At 50.6% G+C, this 19,279-nt stretch overlaps 8 protein-coding genes across 8 annotated transcripts; 6 read left to right on the top strand and 2 right to left on the bottom strand.

The window, feature by feature from the left end:
* Window positions 1–20: 20 nt before the first annotated feature.
* On the top strand, window positions 21–813 carry BDW70DRAFT_148778 (60S ribosomal protein uL5; the record flags this gene model as incomplete). The annotated part of the gene is made up of 4 exons (XM_073738915.1): window positions 21–23; window positions 103–250; window positions 366–615; window positions 687–813. 4 exons carry the CDS (start codon window positions 21–23, stop codon window positions 811–813), a joined length of 528 nt encoding a protein of 175 aa, XP_073598131.1.
* Window positions 814–3,150: 2,337 nt separating this feature from the next.
* BDW70DRAFT_166285 (putative carboxylesterase) lies at window positions 3,151–5,016 on the top strand (the record flags this gene model as incomplete). The annotated part of the gene is made up of 3 exons (XM_073741947.1): window positions 3,151–3,575; window positions 3,637–3,660; window positions 3,710–5,016. The coding sequence occupies exons 1-3, from the start codon at window positions 3,245–3,247 to the stop codon at window positions 5,014–5,016; spliced, it is 1,662 nt and encodes a 553-aa protein (XP_073598130.1). The 5' UTR covers window positions 3,151–3,244.
* A 194-nt stretch (window positions 5,017–5,210) lies between these two features.
* eaf1 (MYB and HSA domain protein) lies at window positions 5,211–10,648 on the bottom strand. Its single transcript, XM_073736165.1, has 5 exons — window positions 10,399–10,648; window positions 10,180–10,320; window positions 7,152–10,036; window positions 6,940–7,097; window positions 5,211–6,886 (listed from the first exon to the last, which is right to left on the bottom strand). The coding sequence occupies exons 1-5, from the start codon at window positions 10,440–10,442 to the stop codon at window positions 5,684–5,686; spliced, it is 4,431 nt and encodes a 1,476-aa protein (XP_073598129.1). The 5' UTR covers window positions 10,443–10,648; the 3' UTR covers window positions 5,211–5,683.
* A 313-nt stretch (window positions 10,649–10,961) lies between these two features.
* BDW70DRAFT_132422 (putative 60S ribosome biogenesis protein Mak11) lies at window positions 10,962–12,678 on the top strand (the record flags this gene model as incomplete). The annotated part of the gene is made up of 2 exons (XM_073736164.1): window positions 10,962–12,006; window positions 12,060–12,678. Coding segments are annotated over exons 1-2 (1,487 nt in total), but the record flags the coding sequence as incomplete, so codon positions are not given.
* Window positions 12,679–13,088: 410 nt separating this feature from the next.
* On the top strand, window positions 13,089–15,314 carry BDW70DRAFT_132421 (translation initiation factor eIF2 subunit gamma). Its single transcript, XM_073736163.1, has 3 exons — window positions 13,089–13,702; window positions 13,765–14,751; window positions 14,829–15,314. Exons 1-3 carry the CDS (start codon window positions 13,176–13,178, stop codon window positions 14,857–14,859), a joined length of 1,545 nt encoding a protein of 514 aa, XP_073598127.1. The 5' UTR covers window positions 13,089–13,175; the 3' UTR covers window positions 14,860–15,314.
* Window positions 15,315–15,494: 180 nt separating this feature from the next.
* Window positions 15,495–17,341, top strand: BDW70DRAFT_17524 (zinc metalloprotease). The gene is made up of 5 exons (XM_073743451.1): window positions 15,495–15,552; window positions 15,630–15,812; window positions 15,882–16,628; window positions 16,689–16,881; window positions 16,932–17,341. The coding sequence occupies exons 1-5, from the start codon at window positions 15,538–15,540 to the stop codon at window positions 17,162–17,164; spliced, it is 1,371 nt and encodes a 456-aa protein (XP_073598126.1). The 5' UTR covers window positions 15,495–15,537; the 3' UTR covers window positions 17,165–17,341.
* On the bottom strand, window positions 17,296–18,178 carry BDW70DRAFT_132419 (uncharacterized protein). Its single transcript, XM_073736162.1, has one exon. It carries the CDS (start codon window positions 17,953–17,955, stop codon window positions 17,407–17,409), a length of 549 nt encoding a protein of 182 aa, XP_073598125.1. The 5' UTR covers window positions 17,956–18,178; the 3' UTR covers window positions 17,296–17,406.
* A 49-nt stretch (window positions 18,179–18,227) lies between these two features.
* BDW70DRAFT_17519 (mitochondrial 54S ribosomal protein bL34m) lies at window positions 18,228–19,127 on the top strand. The gene is made up of 2 exons (XM_073743450.1): window positions 18,228–18,472; window positions 18,550–19,127. The coding sequence occupies exons 1-2, from the start codon at window positions 18,408–18,410 to the stop codon at window positions 18,899–18,901; spliced, it is 417 nt and encodes a 138-aa protein (XP_073598124.1). The 5' UTR covers window positions 18,228–18,407; the 3' UTR covers window positions 18,902–19,127.
* The last annotated feature ends 152 nt before the right edge of the window (window positions 19,128–19,279 follow it).

Below are 19,279 nucleotides of genomic sequence, written 5' to 3'. Positions count from 1 at the left end.
TCCACGCCAAATCAGTCGCCATGGTATGTTCGATCACTCTCTCCAACAGCTCCTCAATTCTGTAATATCAGTTCGAAAACTAATATTGAACGCCAAATGCAGTCGGAAGCCAAGGACAAGAGCGCCAACCCTATGCGCGAGCTGCGCGTCCAGAAGCTCGTGCTCAACATCAGTGTCGGAGAGTCCGGTGACAGACTTACCCGTGCTGCTAAGGTGCTCGAGCAGCTGAGCGGTCAGACTCCTGTCTACAGTAAGGACGCCCGATTTTCGATAAGCCCCGATCGAAACCGAAGGAGGAGACCGAAGAGGGAGACTTTTCATGGCAAAAAGACTACGTGGCTGACCGAGGTTGAATTGCACAATAGGCAAGGCTCGCTACACCGTCCGTACCTTCGGTATCCGCCGTAACGAAAAGATCGCTGTTCACGTTACCGTCCGTGGCCCCAAGGCTGAGGAGATCCTCGAGCGCGGCCTCAAGGTCAAGGAGTACGAGTTGAGGAAGCGCAACTTCTCCGAGACCGGTAACTTCGGCTTCGGTATCAGCGAGCACATTGATCTTGGTATCAAGTACGACCCCAACATTGGTATCTACGGCATGGACTTCTACTGCTGCATGTGAGTCGGACACTTTTTGGGCCACGAGCTCTCTTTTTAGCAAGGCTATCAAGACTGATACAAGGAAACAGGACCCGCCCTGGTGAGCGCGTTGCTAAGCGCCGCCGCTGCAAGTCCACCATCGGTGCCAGCCACCGTATCAACCAGACCGAGACCATGCGGTGGTTCAAGCAGCGCTTCGATGGTATCATCCGGTAAATTATGTCAACTAATTCCGGGGATTTCGTCAAGCGGTGGACTGTTATGAATCAATCAAGGGAAAAATTTTCTGGCGGGCGTTCTTCTCTCGAATGATATTCGCTCTGTCTTCTACCACGGCATGAGATATAGGCGTGCTAGAATATCAACTACCAAACTGTTTAAAAACGCATCCACTTTTCTCAATGAAGGCTTCACGAAGGGTGATGATTTCCGCATAACCATTGATGAAAAGTATGATATGATGCCGTGCATGCGTATCCTCTTGGGGTCCATGCCTGTTTCGCTGGCCGTGAGACTCGATCTCTTTATTGAGTTTTGAGTTCTCTTCTCTTATCACGACTCGTGGTTCACGTAGTGTCAGGCTAGGTTCCGAAGCTGGGCCGTCGGCATCGATGGTGCTAGCTGCCTTGTAAACATATAGAACTGCCTTCGGCATCGTAGTCTTCCCTAGCAGCCACGGTCTTATCCTGAAATTGTGGGCCCAGTGCTCGAAAGCACTAAGCAAGTCACAAACTTTGAACACCATTATGCGATAACTCCGGTCTACTGGTGCTTGAAGACTACTATTGTTTGACACGAAGTCAAGGACTGTATTTGCTATTTATTCGACAAAGGATGCAAATGGAACTCAAAAAAGCATCGAAAGCCTCAAGCGTCAACGCTCCATGTGCTCGTTTTGACACCTTGTTGCTGCAAGGCCCAAGCGCCAACACGATGAACATGAGCATCCTAGGGGTCCTGCGCCTATAACAGCAGACAGGCCTACAGTCTTACAACTACATCACGGCCTTATTTACCACCAGTATACTCAGACCACCATTTGGAGAAGAAGCCACCAGGTTGAGCCTGCTCATTCCAACTTTGTCTGCGTTGCACGAAGGCGCCGTCGTTCGAGTTGCGCTTCTGGCTAGTCAGGCTCTCGAACAAGCTCGAAGGGCCGTGGCCGCTGGACCTCCTTCGCTCCCCCAGTGAAGGAGGACTGCGTGCTCCAGCGTCTCCCTCAGATACACTGGAGGACTATTATGAGGTGACCGCTTTAGTATGCCTCTTGCAGAAGCGAGAGAGGAACGGATGGGTTTGATTCGAATGACATACCCGTCTGTCAGTTGCCCCAAATACATCCGAAGCGGAGGCTGAAGAAGGTCGTCTGTAGCTTGAAGCCGCACCTCCTCTCACCCAGACATTATGGTGTTCATAGCGGTCGCCAGGACTACCATGCCAATGGCGGCGAGGTGATTGATCTTTATCCATTGTTTCTTATTGTAACCTATCGAACAGTAGACACAAGGTTGTATGCTAAGTTCAGTCAGTTGATGATATCAATCAAATGTGCTCATATGAGAGAAAGCCGGTTGGAAATAGCAGTACTCACTTGATAATTTGTGCTCTCACGTAATGATGAATTTCACTATCCCTGGGTGCCCAGATTCCTTGGGCAGCCTGTGACCTTATATGTGGGAAGAGGGGTAGGCAGGCAACTCGTAAGTCAATGCTGTGGAACAAACCTTGGATAATAGAGCACACCACTACCGTATCCTCAAGAGCGCAGCGTCTGGGACGCTCCAGTAACGGATTGAGCACGCAGTCCTCGAGCTCTCCTCGAGCTTTTGATTGGCAAAGTGCGCCCATGGACCCCGGGCTGACCAGCGGCCTAGATCCACGGACATGTCAGACTTCAGGTATTAATTATTGGATGGCAAGCTGTGGTGGGATTGCAGTGCCGCTTCAATCAGATCATGATGTTTTCTGCTTCCAATCGAAATGAAGCTGACGTCAAGCGGCTTCTCCAAGTGCGGGGAGCCATAAAAGACGGAACTCTTAGGCGAAGAGGAGCCAAGGGTGGTTAACTGGCCGCTAGGCATGAAACTGGCTGATTCCGCTAATTATGCTTCTTCAAGCCTGCAGGGCTTACTCTGGAGTACATACCTTGGTTGCAGCTTGCAGGTCACTGCTGGAGCTTTTAAGCCGGTCCGTGGCCAGGAGCACATCTAGGCTACCCCGACCGGAGCATATGTTATGAAGGAGCGGGCGAGATACTGTTAGCAAACGGGGTAGAATAGCTTTGAGACACAAGCAAGAGAAGGTGATTGTTCAAGTCAACTCTTCACTTTCTTCTCCTGCAGAAAGATGTTCAAAAGACAACCTCACGTGGCCTGCGGACCTTCCATTGAGGCCGCAGCCGAATCAATTCCCCGCATGCTATCAGCTCGTCTCCAACTCTCCACTCTCCTCATGCCCTCTCCTATCTGCCCGGTTCATCTCCTAGGCCTCCACATTGAAAGATAAGATATATCGGTGTCTTTCAAGCTGAGCCGATACCCTATTTGACTGAGCTGAGCTCGGGCAGCCCTATCCCCATTGTTCCAACGGTCCCCAAGATTAACACTAGAAAAGCCTCCCGAAGCCACGGAACTACAAGCGACTAACCATGGAGACCATCCAGCAGCCATATCTAAAGTCTCTCGGCCCTAGAGGCTACATACAGGGGTGCACCATCTTGTCCAAGTCCTCGAATACCCCTTTGTGCCGCTACTTTGGCGGTCTCCGCTACGCTCTGCCTCCATCAGAACGGTGGCGCAAAGCACAGAAGTTACCCACGAGATATAGTTATGGCACCAAGGAGCGTCCCTTCCAATGCCCCGGCGCTACAAACAGCTGTCCACAAGCGACGTTCTTGGAGTCCCCGGTCTCGGAGGCTGTGCACGAGGACTGCTTTCAGTGTAATATCTGGGTTCCTCTTGGAGAGCCTCCGGCAAACGGTACGTACCAGTTCTCATCTCGCCTCTTAAGCTCTGGGGTCTATACTAAGCTTCTCCATAGGATGGCCTGTCCTTGTCTTTATACGTACGTACTCGACTGTTTCAGCCTTGAATACAGAGCTAATGGGTACTAGACGGGGGTTTCCTGCAATTCGGTACCCCAAACTCCTTTTCCGCTGCGGCCCTCCTGGGTGAGACAGACTTTAGCGCCATTATCGTCATGCCAGCCTACCGTCTGAATGCTCTCGGTTTTCTCTACTCCTCAGAACTAGAGCAAGACGCCGCTTCCGTAGGCGAAACCGCCGGAAACCATGGCTTCTGGGACCAACGCATGGCTCTCGAATGGACCAAAGAGAACATTGGCTTATTTGGCGGCAACGGCTCTCAGCTCACGCTTGCCGGATACTCCGCAGGCGCATACTCTGTTTGTTACCAACTAGCCTACGATCTAACCTTCCCAGAGTCACAATCCCTCGTCAGACGAGCCTGCATCTGGTCCAATTCCTTCACTGTACAGCCTAAACCCCCCACGCTCGCCCAAACCCAGTTTAACCAGCTCCTTTCGGCCCTCAATATATCAATTTTTTTGTCCCCAGCCGAGAAACTCTCCCGCCTCCGCTCTACCCCCTCGTCAACCCTCCTCTCCGCTGCAGCGAGTATAGACCTGCACGAGTTCCGCCCTACAACCGACAACGCTTTCATCCCCAATAACCTCTTCCACACCCTCGACAACGGCACCTTCGCATCCACCCTACTCGCCCGCAACATCCATATCATCACCGGCGAATGCCGTGACGAACATTTCCTCTACGGCACATGGCGCCCCCCAGTCAAAAATACGCTCGGCTCGCTGCGCGCTAGGCTACTGGCGGATTATCCGCGGCCCGTCGTTGACGCCCTTATGAGGATATACTACCCAAACGGAACATTACCGGCAGATTGCAAAGACTGGTCATCCGATGCCTTTGGCCGAATTTACGCGGACATGCAGGTCCACCGCATGCAGCGCGGGTTCATCTACGCGCTCACCAACCCCATAAGGCCCAGAGAGCCAAATCTCGGCGAGAGAGTCTCTAAACTCATTCACCGCTACCGCATTGAATATCGTCTCAAATGCGCGGACGTCTCTACTCCGCCGGGATGGGGTGTCACACACGCTACGGACCAGTACATCTGGTTCTGGGGCAATGGGCAGATCGTCCTACCCGAGGAGAAGAAGATTATTAGGAACGCAGTCATCGATCCGTTCATTAAGTTTGTGCATGGGGAGCAGGAGCTGGGGTGGGGGGCCAGTGATCATAGGGAGATGAGGACGTTGAAGCCGGATGGAACCGTGGAGATTTGGCGCGATGGGCTCTGGGATGAGGCAGTAAGGACCTGGAGGGCGCTAAGGGAGGTCGCGGACTTTGCAGTTATTGAGAATGGCGGGGCTAGGCTTTAGGGCTTGGGATGTGGTTATTGTCCACTAGGACCGTATAGCCAGTTTGACAGCTAAGAACTGACTCCGTAATAAATAAAATCTAGACTGTAGAGGCCTATTGCACTAGTGCTGTCTGTAGACTGGTGGTCAACATTTCGTATTTCAAATGGAACAAATCTGTGGTTTATGAGCACGGAATACACAATAATAGGATTGGCAGGGTTTCTAAGTAATATGATAACATGCATATAGTCCTTCCTTTACTAGGATTTAGTCTATTCCAAGCGCCCATCCTGATACATCGCTAAGTTTTGTGGCTGCCCTATCGGTACAAGTGATACAACAAGAACCCTGAGTAGGTTCAGTTCAATGATCATGCATATCAGTATCCGAAATTGAACTGGCGTCCAAGAAGACGGAAAGGATAAAGATGAGTCGAGGGTTCGCGCGGGAAAGGGTAAGGCAGAGGGGGAGGTGAAGGGACATGGAGGGAATCGGCATATAACAGTAGTGGGAGTAGTTTGATCGTGGAGGGGATGAGTGTTGCACGGTCATGGTATCGCAGGTCGTGAGAAGATGTGAAAATGAGGGGGGAAAAAAAAAGGTGAAATAAAAGTCGGTAAGGATAATATTTACAAGCGAAGAGACGGAGATCATGGTGAGGGCGGGGGTCCGATAGGTATGTCATTCAGGTACCCATAGATTGAGTTTGAGAATGAGTGTTAGGGCTCTTACTCGCTCCTGCGATTGTACCAGTCTGAATGCTGCCACTGCGTTGTGTCTGCGGGGTCGCGCTCCGGCTTTGTTGCGGTGCAGCTACGCCCATAGCAGGGGAGCCTCCAGCACCGACCCGGGTTTGCTGGGAAGGTTGGGGTACACGCATCATTGGAGAAAAGCCCTGCGCCTGGTGAACTTGCATGTTCGGACCACCATTCATGCCACTTTGAGGTTGAAAATTCCCATCATGTGAGACTTGATAATTGGGCTGCACGCCCAAATTACCCGCCGCTGCATTCATAGCAACCTGAGACATCCGCTGCTGCTGTTGCTGCTGGTACTGATGGAGTCGTTCCGTGGTTAGTTGTTTGACTTGTTCGAGAGGCATGTTGGGATTGCTTCTTTGGATCTGGCTCTGGATCGTGCTAATTGTTGTTGGGACAGCTCCACTAGAGAGGGTGTTCGGTTGACCCATACGTGGAGAAGGAGTAGAAACGCCTTGAGGTGCAGAATTGTGGAAGGGCGGACTCTGCATTCCGCCTCCCGCTTGGAGTGCTGCAATCATGGCCGGGTTGTTAGGGGTACCGTTCACAGTAGGCATGTTGAGATTGGGAGAGTTGGATCCCTGAGGCACAAACTGAGGCTGGGCATGAAATTGTTGCTGAGGTTGCTGAGGCTGTTGAGGGAGTTGCTGCTGCTGGTTCTGCGCTTGCGGCGGTTGTTGCTGCTGAAGCGGATGCTGGGAAGGCTGCTGTCTAGATTGTAAGATCCGCTGTTGCTCTTGGAGGCGATTAGCCTCTCGGATCACCCGAGCATTATCCGGCGACGCTTGCATTGCCATGTTGGAGCGGGGGCCATTGTTCTGCTGCATGCTAGCCTGTGGCATCATTTTCATAGCCATGGGATTTGGAGACATATGATTGTTCACAGGTCCACCACTTCCATGCATCCCCTGAACGTGAGGCCTAGCCTGATTGACTCCAACATTTTGTGGGAGTCCGTTTGGCATTCCGTTAGCCAATGGGTTGGATATTCCATTTGGTAGACCATTTGCAGTACTGGTCGAGACGGGAGGAGCGTTTGGATTGTGGGGGATTGCATTTGGAGCTCGTCCAGGAGCATTCATCATTTGCTGCTGATTAGGCATTTGACCAGCACGGGCCGCGAGGCTCGCCTTAGCACCACATTAGCCGAGTTGACCATGGAGAAAGCTAAACGGGAACTCACCCTCTGTTGAGCAATCATTTGTTGGCGGTATTGCTCCTGCCTCTCTTGAAGTTTGAGTTCACGTTCATGCTTTAGACGGCTAAATTCAGCGGGAGATGAGATTGGAGGCTTCGGTTGATTGGCTTCATTAACCTTCCTTAACGAAGCAAGCTGCGAAGCTAAATAGAAATGAAGTTAGCATCTTCCAAGACGCTCGATTGACTTTTGCTTACCATGTTGCTGCTTTTGCAGTATCGTCTCCCGTTTTTTAGCCAATTTCCTCATAGCATCGAGAAGCGCTAGGTGCTTGGAGGACCTTCTCCGATCCACCCGAATGGGTTGGGTACCTCTCCTGCGAATCAAAGGCACCGGTGGTTGATTGTTACCGTTACTGCCCTGTTGTTGCTGCTGTTGCTGTTGGGCTGCAGCTTGTTGCGCCATAACATTACGCTGAGCTGTATCAATCCTCTGGTGGTAGGCCCTAAAGTACGCCGTCTTAGACATGTCAGATGGCAACCCTTCTATTCCTGCCCACCGCTCGAAACACTCCCATGGTGTTCGCCTCTCTGCGCCCGATGTAAACTGGGACGACGGAGTAAGACAACTAGATATCAGCGACCAGTTATAGGAATACTCTTCAACAAGGCTGCGAAGTTCCTCGTCTTCGGCATAAGTCCATTGAGAAGATTGTCTCGATTCCAGGAAACCAAGGGAAGGCATAGGATATTCAGTAGGAGGTCTGAAAGGTTGAGCTGGATGGATGCGATCGCGGATATGCCTGTTTTCGGGTTGGAATAGGGCAACGTTGGTTTGCTCTGGCGGTAGTTCTACAACGGGATGCTCAGAGCCGGAACTGTATTGCGAATAGTCATAGCGACTACGTTTTCTTGCCGGCTCATCCTCGCGGAACATTATCTTTCCGCGAGCGTATTTGGAAACGGGAAGGATTTCAGTCTTCCACGACGCATCTGGGAGGTCTTTGAACCCTGGAAGATTCGTATCCGGGGCAATTTGGACGGGTGTGTAGATGGGTAACTCGTCCAGAAGCTTCTGCGCCGTCGGGGTCATGTCCAGTGAGAATGTAAATTCATCAGTACCGAGGGAGAAAATAGCAGCCGGAGCGACTGTGTCCTGTAAACCATGTCGTGGCTCATCAGGAAACCCTTCACTGACCGAATCCTCCTCACTTGAAGGCACCAAGTCTGGCGTAGGGTGTGAAATTTCCATAGCGTCGTTGCCCAATTCCGCTGGGGGAGAAACCATTGTGGTGGATTGCGGTCCATTCATGCACGGGGCCTCTTTTGGTGGAATTTTAGCTTGAACACGCAACATTGACCGAGATTCGGGGTCACTGTGAATATATTCTGCACACCAATCTGCACAACTCTTTGCCGCAGCAAGCTTCCACTTGCGTTCTTCCCTGAAATCTGTTCGCATCCATTTCATATGGTCTAACAGAACATCCCAGTGAGCTGCCTGCCTCGGTGGTTCCGCAGAGCGCTTCAATTGGCGCAGTGGCCATCTGTTAGCATGCTGAAGATCATAGATGCGGCGGAGTATACGGCAATCCATCTGTTCCTGATAATCAAGAAGATAGTTATTCGTCGTTAAAGTCTTATGCGCAGAAGAAAGAAGAGCCGTCAAGGCAGTACCACGTGGTGGAGCATAAGCCTTATTTTGAAATAACGTGAAGAGATAATCCCGCTCTTCATTTAACTTGATCAAATCGCCAGATTGTTGGCGGACAATATCCATATCGCCATCTTTATCCGGTTGTTGCTGCTGCTGTTTCGGAAAGACAACAGTGGAAAATTTGTTTCTTTCCTTCTCGCGTGCTCTTCTGTCTTTAAGACGTAGTTTTGCAGAGTCCGTGGAGTCATAAACGCCATCCCGGGCCGAATCAGGAGGCCTCTCAACCGTGTGCGGCTTTTCAATAGGCGAAACAGGTGTCTTTGGTGCTTCGCCTAAAATCTCGGATACAGACTTGTGCCGAATCGCCCCGGATGATACTCTAGTTGTCATTCTCTCTGGTGGCGGTCCCGGATGAGGGGGCGAACTTGATTTCTTTGTAGGTTGCGTACCTGGTGCTACATCCTTGACGACGGTCTCAGCCTGACTTGACGCTTGACCCAGTGGTGACTGTGATTGAGATCTCGGCTCTACTACAGCAGCAGGGGTTGATTCCGGCACCTTGGGTTCCGGTAGCAGATTTTTAGATACTTGTTCTGAAGCACCTTCTGCCACGTTTGCTGTGGTTGAAGTCGACGGGAGGTCCTCGGAGATAACCTGATTTGTCAAGGGCCCGGCGCCAGCACCGTCTTTGACCTGACTGACCAGGAGAGTATTTTGTTGGAGAGACTGCGCCTCTTCGAAGCGAAGCTGTTCATCTGGGGTTGTTGGAACAAAGCTTGATCGTTCCTGAGTAGCTGCTATTCGTTTAGGTGTCGGAAGTTTCTCAGCTGAGACCTCTTCAGTAGTGCTTGTGGCCGGGGATGCAGCAGTTGGAGCGGGCGTGTTATTCGAATACGGCCCGGCAGACGAGACGGGGGATAGGGGTTGCTCGGCAACATGAACAGGGCGACCTGGAAGGGGAGATGCGGGAAGATCATGTTGGGGTTTCGGTGTTGATATGGATGGCTGAGCGGATGAAATCGCCTTTGTTGCGTCTTTTTGATCGGCCCTAATTGTAGCATCGCTAGAGTCCTGGGAGCTGCGAGGAGTATCCGGCAAAGAGGAGGTTGCCTTCTGGCCATGCTGCAGGTTCTGAGCAGCATGTCTTACTTCTGGAGCTGGTCCATCAGACTTCTGCGATGTGCCAGTGGTCCCAGGAGCTAGTTGAGGGCGGGCTCTGCTATCGGATGATTGACGGTCAGAGTCAGATGGCTGTTTCTCTACTGGATGCGGCGCTGTAACTCTCTCTGTCTCAGCATCCGAAGCTCCTTGTGAAGCCGCCTCGGACGCGTGAGCCTCTGCTTGCGGCAGCGGAGGAGCCGGAGCAACATTGGGACTCGCTGGTGTTGTGGCGGGTACAGGTAAGGAAGCTACTTTCGTCTCTCGCACTGGCGGAACCGCATAGCTGCGTAGTGCTGGAAGCGTGGCTTCGTTGAAATAACGTCCTCTGGAGAGAAATGAGTAAATCGCAACCGCCTGATATAGGATAAATAGAGAAAAAAAAAAAGAAAAAGAAAAAGAAAAAAAGAAGGAAAGGCAAGAAGATGGGTCCGATACTGAACTAGAACCGACAGATTAGGGTGAACTTACTTGGTGATGTCGTTGGCATCGAGAAAGGCCTGCTCCTTTTCCCGATACGCGGAGTCGGCGAAAGTCTCGGTCGCGCCCGCGTATCCTACGGTCGCAAAGTAGAGCTCGCTCAATTTACGCTTCCGCGACAACAGACAACGTCTAAAAATCCCAGTGAGCGATGGAATCAAATCGCAAAATGCGTTTCAGTAGACTTGATCATTCATAGATAATACTCACGCGATCTCATCTTGCTTAGACCGAAGAAGCTCTTCCCGGAGCATCGAGTCTAATTCAAGAACACAACATCCGATTAACGCGCTGAAAATGAGGGAAATAGGTTGAGCGAAGTCATCCAGAGGGAAAAAATCGCTCCGAAATGATGAAATGGTTGTGGTTGTGATGTTTTGCGATGCAAGATGGTCAACACGAAGATGGCACTGTGAAGGGATTTTTGGGGAGGGTTCGTGGTGATGAGGAGGGAGTCGAGTTGTGGTTGGTTGACTGCAAAGCTTTTTGGAAGGGTACCCGGAGCAGCGAAGCAGGTATGAGCGAACGCTTGGAATTGGAGGTATGTTTGACTATTATTGATCTTACGGCTAGTTATCTCCTAGTTTAGGGGGAGATGCGTTTATTCTATTATAGCCCATGCCCCGGTCATTGCGAAATACTATGCGAACGAGCAATCCAGCCTTTTGTCCTTGCAATAATCAGGTTTTGAGGTGGTTAACATGATGGCGGAGATTGAGCTACAGGCTTGAGCATGAACGCCAAGACCGGCGCCCCAGCTTTTCCTACCGCCTTGAAAGAGCAGGAATGTCTGGCAGAAAAAAAAGTTGCCCGCGTTTCTGATGCTCAGCCGCTGACCAGCAAGAGCTCGTCTTTTATTTTTCTGTGCTCAATAGGACTTCAGAGATGGCCAAACGCAAGAGGGACGAGGTGGCTAAAGCCCCCCAGCAGGCACAACCGTCGAAGATCGCCAAATCAACGAAATTAAAGGAACCTTCGTCCTCCGAACAAACCGACATTGCCGCCATCACGCTGCAGATAGTTACTGGTTCATATGAGCGAATTTTACATGGATTTACGGCATCAGTTCCCTCAACCTGCTATTCGGACGGTCTCAAGAAGTCTTCCGATGATGTGTCACCCGTTCAATTCGTGGATACGTTTCTATTCGAGGCCCATGCCTCTGCGATCAAGTGCTTAGCCCTGTCCCCGTTGCCCAAAGCAGATTCTACAGAGCCTCCGAAAGTCATATTGGCTAGTGGCGGTACAGATGAGCGCATCAACCTTTATTCGCTGTCTGCGGCGCCTCCTACAGTGAGCGAGCACTATCCCACGGTCCCTACACTCGCCGGCAACAAAATTCTGGAGAATCCCAAAAACAAAGAGCTCGGGGCTTTGCTACACCATTCTGCCCCTATCACCGCTCTTAGCTTTCCTTCACGGTCAAAGTTATTGGCAGCTGCAGAGGATAACACCGTCTCTGTTAGTAGAACTCGTGACTTGACTGTTGTTTCTACGATTAAAGCTCCTCATCCCAAGGTCCAGGGCAGACCTAGTGGCGATACCGCTCCTCCTGGAGGCTCTCCATCTGGCATCAATGGCTTTGCCGTACATCCGAGTATGAAGCTGATGCTAAGTGTCGGAAAAGGAGAGAGGTGCATGCGGCTCTGGAACTTGGTTACGGGAAAGAAAGCTGGGGTACTGAATTTTGACCGGGAGATCTTGCAAAGTGTGAAGGAGGGCCGGTGGAGCACTGGCGAAGGAAGAAAGATTGTTTGGAATGCAGCCGGAGAAGAGTTTGCTGTGGCATTTGAATGGGGAGCAGTACTTTTTGGCATTGTGAGCGCTCTACCACTGGGGCTTCTAGGTCAAGCTTTCTAACACGGTCACAGGATTCGACGCCGATCTGCAGGGTATTCCCGGGACCGCGAAGCAAGTTGCATGAAATACAGTACATATCAGTGGGCGATAACGAATTATTCGCAATCTCGACGGAAGATGGCAGAGTCATATTCTACTCAGCTAGGAATGTACGGAAAGCAGACGAAGGTGACGATTCGTCGATTCCATACGCCGAGCCAGTTGCTCAGCTTGGAGGCAAATCTCAAGGATACCCAGGGAGGGTGAAGAGCTTTGAGATGCTAAGTCTAAAGGGACAGTCGGGAATCAATGATGATGACTTTGCTGTAGTTACAGCAAATAGCGAGGGTGTGGTGCGTGTTTGGCAGTTGCTTGGCACCCAGTTGCGCAATGCTATTGCGAAGAAGTCTAGCGACACAAAGGATATCCAAGTGGGCAAGCTTTTGAGCTCTTACGAAACGGGAAACCGAATTACCTGTCTGAAGGCATTCGTCATGATGCCTACTGAAGAGCCCAACCCAGAGGATCTTGAGTCGTCCGATGGAGAAAGTGAAGATGTATCAAGCAGCGAGGAAAGTGATGCTGATTAGGGTCAGCATTCCGAATGCTACTGACGAGTTCGTTGTATATACCCTGTTTCGATTGAAAGACATAAATCATAGATTGAGTATGAGGCAACTATAAGGACTACTTTACTGTAATACCAGCTGATCCTTTATAGGGGTGAAAATATACATCGGAATATGATGAGTCACATCTAAACCGATAACTATACGCTGGCCGTCCCCAACCAGCATTATTTCTTAGGCGAGCCCTGGTCAACCGAGATGCTGCAGCCATCAACATGTTTTATTATGAATATGTTACCGTTATCAATATTAATAAGATAAAATTTCCGAGACGAAAACAAAGAAGTCAAGCTGGAACTTTTACAGTGTCGTAGAAACAACTGCCGTCACCCACCGCCTGCTCGCTCTCCACTGCACAAAACCAACCAACCCCACTAAACCCAGCGTAGGCCTAAAGATCGTATCGCCTCCGTCGATTTGCAAAACCAACAAATTTCATCCTACAATTCCTCGACGTCCACGCACCAACCCTCTCCTGCACACCGTTTCATTTTGCGAACCCCGTTGTCGAGCGCAATCATGGCTACCAACGGCGATTTTTCAGACGAGGAGTCCCAGCCCGGGTCTCCCATCCTTAACGCCAATGGCCAGGATGATATCCAAGACCAAGAGCCCCTCGAGCAAGAGGAGAAACCTGTCAAGTCAGCGATGAAGAAGGACTTCATACCTGTTTCTCAGCCGAAACGACCGGAACTACCCGAGCAACCTAACCCAGAAACGCTCGACCTGTCTACACTAACTCCTTTGTCACCTGAGATTATCGCCCGCCAGGCTACGATTAACATCGGTACCATTGGTCACGTCGCTCACGGTAAGTCAACGGTGGTGAAGGCTATTTCAGAGGTTCAAACTGTCCGATTTAAGAACGAGTTGGAACGAAACATTACCATCAAGCTGGGTTATGCCAACGCGAAAATCTACAAGTGCGACAACCCCGCTTGCCCTCGGCCGACATGCTACAAGAGCTATAAGAGTGAGAAGGAAATTGATCCGCCCTGCGAGAGAGATGGATGCTCTGGCCGCTACCGTCTCTTAAGACACGTTTCGTACGTAGCGCCCAGCTATCTGACGTAGTTGCCATGGGGTTGCTAATTTAGGTCCAACGCAGCTTCGTCGACTGCCCTGGTCACGACATTCTTATGAGTACCATGTTGTCAGGTGCCGCTGTCATGGATGCTGCTCTTTTGCTTATCGCTGGAAACGAAACCTGTCCTCAGCCCCAGACTTCGGAGCACTTGGCTGCTATCGAAATCATGAAGCTTAGCCACATCATTATCCTTCAAAACAAGGTTGATTTGATGAGGGAAGATGGAGCGTTGCAGCATTACCAGTCGATCTTGAAATTCATCCGTGGTACCGTTGCCGACGGCTCTCCCATCATTCCCATCTCCGCTCAGCTCAAGTACAACATCGATGCCGTCAACGAGTATCTGGTTTCGCACATCCCCGTGCCAGTCCGCGATTTCACGGCATCTCCTCACATGATTGTTATCCGGTCTTTCGACGTGAACAAGCCTGGTGCAGAGATTGATGAGCTAAAGGGTGGTGTGGCTGGTGGTTCCATCTTAACTGGTGTCCTCAAGTTGAACGATGAAATTGAAATTCGACCAGGTCTCGTCACCAAGGACGAGAACGGCAAGATTCAATGTCGCCCTATCTTCTCGCGGGTTGTGTCGTTATTTGCCGAACACAACGACCTGAAATTCGCTGTCCCTGGTGGATTGATTGGTGTTGGTACTCGTGTTGACCCTACTCTTTGCCGTGCCGATCGTTTAGTTGGTTTCGTTCTTGGTCACCGTGGGCGCCTTCCCGCTATTTACACAGAGCTAGAGGTCAACTACTTTTTGCTGCGCCGACTTTTGGGTGTCAAGACTGCCGACGGCAAGCAGGCCAAGGTCGCCAAGTTGGCTAAGAACGAGGTTCTCATGGTTAACATCGGCTCTACAGCTACTGGTGCGAAGGTGGTCGGTGTCAAGGCTGATGCCGCTAAGCTGAGCTTGACTAGCCCAGCCTGTACTGAGGTTGGCGAGAAGATTGCCATTAGTCGAAGAATTGAGAAGCACTGGCGTCTGATTGGATGGGCCAACATTGTTGCGTAAGTCAAAACCATTTTCTTCCTTGCTCACAAGCTTGATCCACCGAGTCGGAGTATATCTGTCTAACTGTGAGCAGTGGTAACACCCTCGAGCCCATTGTCAACTAATTCGAAGACACTTGTTGCCAAGCTCAGGTCAGGCCTCCGAGACTGGCTGCAAGGGGGGAAGCAGCCCTTCCCAGGGGAAATCTGGCGAAAAGGGGAGAGGCGTGCGGTGATAAGTGATTATACCAAACGTCGTTATGATAGAGTATGCTTGAAGGTCCACTAGTCGCCTCTTCTGCCCGCCGGGAACTCAAAGACAAGAACGCGTGGGGTCTCTCATGCAGGTCAGTCCGTTGGAGGTTCGCAAAACGGGCAGGTTTATCCGGCAGGCAGATTGGGCTGATCAGAGGACGAGGAGAATGATAAAGTAGAGACGGCCATCTTTGATGAGAGTTACGACGGCTTTTTGTTTTAGGGGTGGGGAAAAAACCTGTTTATATTGTGCCTATCGCATTCTGATTTCGACTTGTATGGACAATTAGACGAGCTATTCAAGGGGATTACGAAATGCAACGAACTTAAATAAGACTCTCTAATGCTGCATGTCTCACGACGATGACTAGGAAACATACGTTAGAGGCATGCGCATGAAACACGACAGGGCGATTCAGGGCTGCAGCGGAGGGTGACTAATACTGTAAAGCTGCATCATCTAAGTAATTCAACCTGTCCTTTGTCCGCCTTCAGACCTACACCTACCAGCATCCTGCAACTTCCCTGCTGCCGTGCTGGCGATTTACGATGTGGATTCTCGATGTAAGTGTTCGAATCCTGAAATTTTTCATCCTGAACATATCTCTTCAGAAACCGGAGCTGATGGTCATTGCTTCTAGCAACTGGCGCGTCTACTGGACCGCCCCTTCTTCCCATGGAAGAACGTACTCGTCGGCTTTTCTTTAGGCCAGTTCATTCTTGAAGGGATGCTCTCATTCCGTCAGTATAAGGTTCTCCAGCGAACCAAGGCCCCTAAGGTGCTTGAAGGCGAAGTGTCTCAAAAAGTTTATGATCAGAGCCAAGTAAGCACCTAACCAGGTCTCCCATCGAATAGCAACGGCTCGGCTGACTATCATTGTCACAACTCTCAGGCGTACGGTCGCGCAAAGGCAAAATTTGGTTTTATCTCTGGGTTATATGGTCAAATTCAGAATCTCGCATTTATCTACGGCGATGTCCTCCCCAAGCTATGGGGGCTCAGCGGCTTCTTGTTGGCGCAATACCTCCCAGCTCGGTTCCAGGGCGAAATCCCCCAGACTCTCCTGTTTCTTTTTGGATTTAACCTAATAAGTACTGTTCTCTCGCTCCCGATCTCCTACTATAACACATTCGTGCTTGAGGAGAAGTTTGGCTTCAACAAGCAGACGGTTAAGCTCTGGGTCTCCGACATGCTTAAGGGCCAGATGTTGGGTATTGTTCTGGGCGCGCCCATCATTAGCGCAGTTCTGAAGATCGTCCAGGAGACCGGGACTTCATGCTTTTACTACCTTTGGCTCTTTGGTGTCTTTGTTCAGGTTTTCGCCATCACCATCTACCCTATCGCCATTTTGCCTTTGTTTAACAAGCTTTCCCCCCTTGAACCTGGTGCGATCAAGACTGGCGTTGAGAATCTTGCCAAGAAGCTCAACTTCCCGCTTCAGGAACTGCATGTGATCGATGGTAGCAAGCGCAGCGCACACAGCAATGCTTACTTTTACGGTCTCCCTTGGAAGAAGCACATTGTCATTTATGATACCTTGATTGAGAAGAGCGAGCCTGAGGAGGTTGTCGCTGTGCTGAGCCACGAGTTGGGCCACTGGAGCCTCAGCCACACTACGAAGCTGTTCGGCATCGCTCAAGTATGTTTTGCTACCGCTACCAGTGAAAAAACTTGGAGGATCTGTTACTGACTTTCACAGTTCCACATGTTCTATATCTTTGCTCTCTTCTCGGCGTTCGTGAATAACAGATCACTCTACCAGTCGTTCGGCTTCCACACCGAACAGCCCATTATGATTGGATTCCTCCTCTTTTCTGATGCCCTCGCGCCTATGGATGCTGTCGTCAAGCTTCTGATGAATATCCTTAGTCGCAAATTTGAATTTGAAGCGGGTATGTGCTAGGTCTCAGAAGCATTGCAATCTCAACTAACGGATTCAAAGATGCATTTGCAGTCAACCTCGGATACTCGGAGGAGCTCTCCCAGTCCCTCCTCAAGCTCCAGATCCAGAATTTGAGCACTATGGATGCGGACTGGATGTACGCCAGCTACCACTACTCTCATCCCATCCTACCTGAGAGACTCAAGGCTCTAGGCTGGAAGGGCAGAAAAGTTACAGACCACAAGGAGGAAGACAGTGAAAAGCCTGTCAAAGCTGCCGACCGTGAACTCTAAACAGTATTCTTCTGAATCGACGATTTTGCCATAGCTTATTTCATCTATGCTTCGACGACTGTATAGAGAAAGCCGATTTTCATACCCAATGTCTTGGTTCGCCCAAACGAATCAAGAGTTAAGCAACATTGTTAGATTCTCAGGAAGAATATAAATTATTGAAACCCTAAGTCTAGTACCATAATGCGCCGTGTGCTTTTTAAACCCTAAGGCAAGACAAACAAAATCACAAATAACCAGGTCTATTCATCAGCATCCTTCAGTTTCGCCTTCTTTTCGGCTTTTCTCCTTTCCTTCTTCAGGCGCTTGCGCTCCTCCTTATCTAGTGTCCCCGTCGTTGCAGCCACCTTCCCCTCAGTGTGGTCAACGTTATCCACATCCATCCCCTCAGGCTCATCTCGAACTTTGGCATCATATACCTGATTTCCATCCTGCTCCTGCTCAAACTGCGCCTTATCTTCCCACGTTCCGTCCGCATTATCGTTCCCACTCTGTGCCTGCGCGAGCTGCGCACCCTCCTTCATCTCTGCAATCGCCAAATCTCTCCCCAGGACTTCCCCGGCTAGCCCCGCCTGCACACGCTTCAGATTATGAAGTATAATATTGGGCGCGGCGGCAGTTGTGCGTGATACGGGACCGTGCTCGCTTATCCCGGCGTTTGGTTGAAGCGCTGGGTCAGTGGTTGCGCGGTCTAAGTAGGCGGCTAGGAAGTCGTGGGCGACTGCTTGAGTGATGGGTTTTGAAGAGAGAATTGTTGTGGGAGGAAGCGGGGTTGGGTCTTGCGTGGCCATTTTTTCTGCTGTTTCGTAGACTGTTTAACCGCGAGTTGTGCGGCGTTCGGTGGGTTGAGGCTTGGGTTTGTACATGCGGCGGTTGTACTGAGCGGGCCTTTGCGAATGAAAAGAACTGGCGTGAGTCCGATGCTGAAAGCTGAAACCAAATACAGGTCAACAGATTATCCCGATCAACTAGTCCAGCATATGTATAGTATGAGTTGTAGTGGCTAGTGATGCTGTACAGTTGGTCTCAGACTTCCAAAAAAAAAAGTTTCGATGTTGGAAGTGGCACGTGCACGCCGGCGCTGGAGTTGATCACCGAATTTTGACACTTCAACCGTACAGCACCTACTCCGGAGTAGTCTCTACACATTTCGCTTTCACGCAAACAAAGACTCACGCTTACCATCTCGGTCTGGCATCGAAAATTTGACTATTTTGCTGGTTAAACAATCCACCAGCCAACAATGCTCTGCCTTCACTGCAGGGCCGTCCCCTCAGCCATCAGGGCAGCTACGTCCTCAATAACCAAGTACGTTCTGCCTCAACAGCCTCAACCTTCCCATATACCCAGTAGGAGAATGATGACACTCACAAGATTGCATTCAGACAGATAACACCCACTTTCCGCCTCACCTCGCAACCAAAGCTGCAATACCATCTCCGACCCTTCTCCTTCGCAACTACCGCAACCACACGACCAACCCTCTCCCTCCCCCTTTCACAACAACCCCAGGCGCCGACACAGACTCTATCGCTTCTGCCGACTACGTCTGCGAACTCACAGCAAATCCGTTCTTTCTCCGCCAGTGCATCACTCGGCGGAAAACGCGCCACGTATAACCCCTCGCGGCGGGTACAGAAGCGTCGCCATGGGTTCCTGGCTAGGCTGCGGTCAAAGTCTGGGCAGAAGATTCTTGCTCGGCGGAGGGCTAAAGGCAGGAAGAGCTTGAGCTGGTGATTTTTCTCTTCTCTTCATTCGTTTTTCTATTGGGCCTTGTGCCTTAGACTATAGGATTGTCGATTTGTATATTTATGGGTGAGGCGGTCATGGTCACCGACAGACTACGCGTCTTTCGTGTTCAGTGATAGGGCAAGTCCTTTGTAATCCTAGAGGAGACGAAGGCTTCTCATTTTGAGCTTTTTGTAACATATGTCGATATAGAAACCACACGATGAAGATTTCTACTTATACCAGTTTTATGTTTCGTGTCAGCAATGTGTATGCCATAAGAACCGATTGGCCGGCGACGTGGGGTTATAAACGACAACGACTATATCTGACAAACAGGCGGAAACCACAGTCAGTGCAGATGAACTCGTCTAGACGTGCACCTCT

Source organism: Aspergillus foveolatus (genome assembly GCF_047715535.1).
Source record: "Aspergillus foveolatus strain CBS 279.81 unplaced genomic scaffold BDW70scaffold_12, whole genome shotgun sequence".
Classification (NCBI taxonomy): Eukaryota; Fungi; Ascomycota; class Eurotiomycetes; order Eurotiales; family Aspergillaceae; genus Aspergillus; species Aspergillus foveolatus.
This window is presented reverse-complemented; position numbering and strand designations above follow the sequence as displayed.

Bases quoted from the DNA above. Each gene is read 5' to 3' on its own strand.
- BDW70DRAFT_17524 (XM_073743451.1), top strand. The intron at 16,629-16,688 runs GTATGTTTTGCT...TGACTTTCACAG, and splicing joins AGCTGTTCGGCATCGCTCAA to TTCCACATGTTCTATATCTT. The intron at 16,882-16,931 runs GTATGTGCTAGG...ACGGATTCAAAG, and splicing joins CAAATTTGAATTTGAAGCGG to ATGCATTTGCAGTCAACCTC.
- BDW70DRAFT_17519 (XM_073743450.1), top strand. From the start codon at position 18,408: ATGCTCTGCCTTCACTGCAGGGCCGTCCCCTCAGCCATCAGGGCAGCT. The intron at 18,473-18,549 runs GTACGTTCTGCC...GATTGCATTCAG, and splicing joins GCTACGTCCTCAATAACCAA to ACAGATAACACCCACTTTCC.
- eaf1 (XM_073736165.1), bottom strand. From the start codon at position 10,442: ATGCTCCGGGAAGAGCTTCTTCGGTCTAAGCAAGATGAGATCGC. The intron at 10,037-10,179 runs GTAAGTTCACCC...ATTTCTCTCCAG, and splicing joins GATGCCAACGACATCACCAA to AGGACGTTATTTCAACGAAG. The intron at 6,887-6,939 runs GTGAGTTCCCGT...TGTGGTGCTAAG, and splicing joins AAATGATTGCTCAACAGAGG to GCGAGCCTCGCGGCCCGTGC.
- BDW70DRAFT_132421 (XM_073736163.1), top strand. From the start codon at position 13,176: ATGGCTACCAACGGCGATTTTTCAGACGAGGAGTCCCAGCCCGGGTCT. The intron at 13,703-13,764 runs GTACGTAGCGCC...GGTCCAACGCAG, and splicing joins CGTCTCTTAAGACACGTTTC to CTTCGTCGACTGCCCTGGTC. The intron at 14,752-14,828 runs GTAAGTCAAAAC...AACTGTGAGCAG, and splicing joins GGATGGGCCAACATTGTTGC to TGGTAACACCCTCGAGCCCA.
- BDW70DRAFT_132419 (XM_073736162.1), bottom strand. From the start codon at position 17,955: ATGGCCACGCAAGACCCAACCCCGCTTCCTCCCACAACAATTCTCTCT.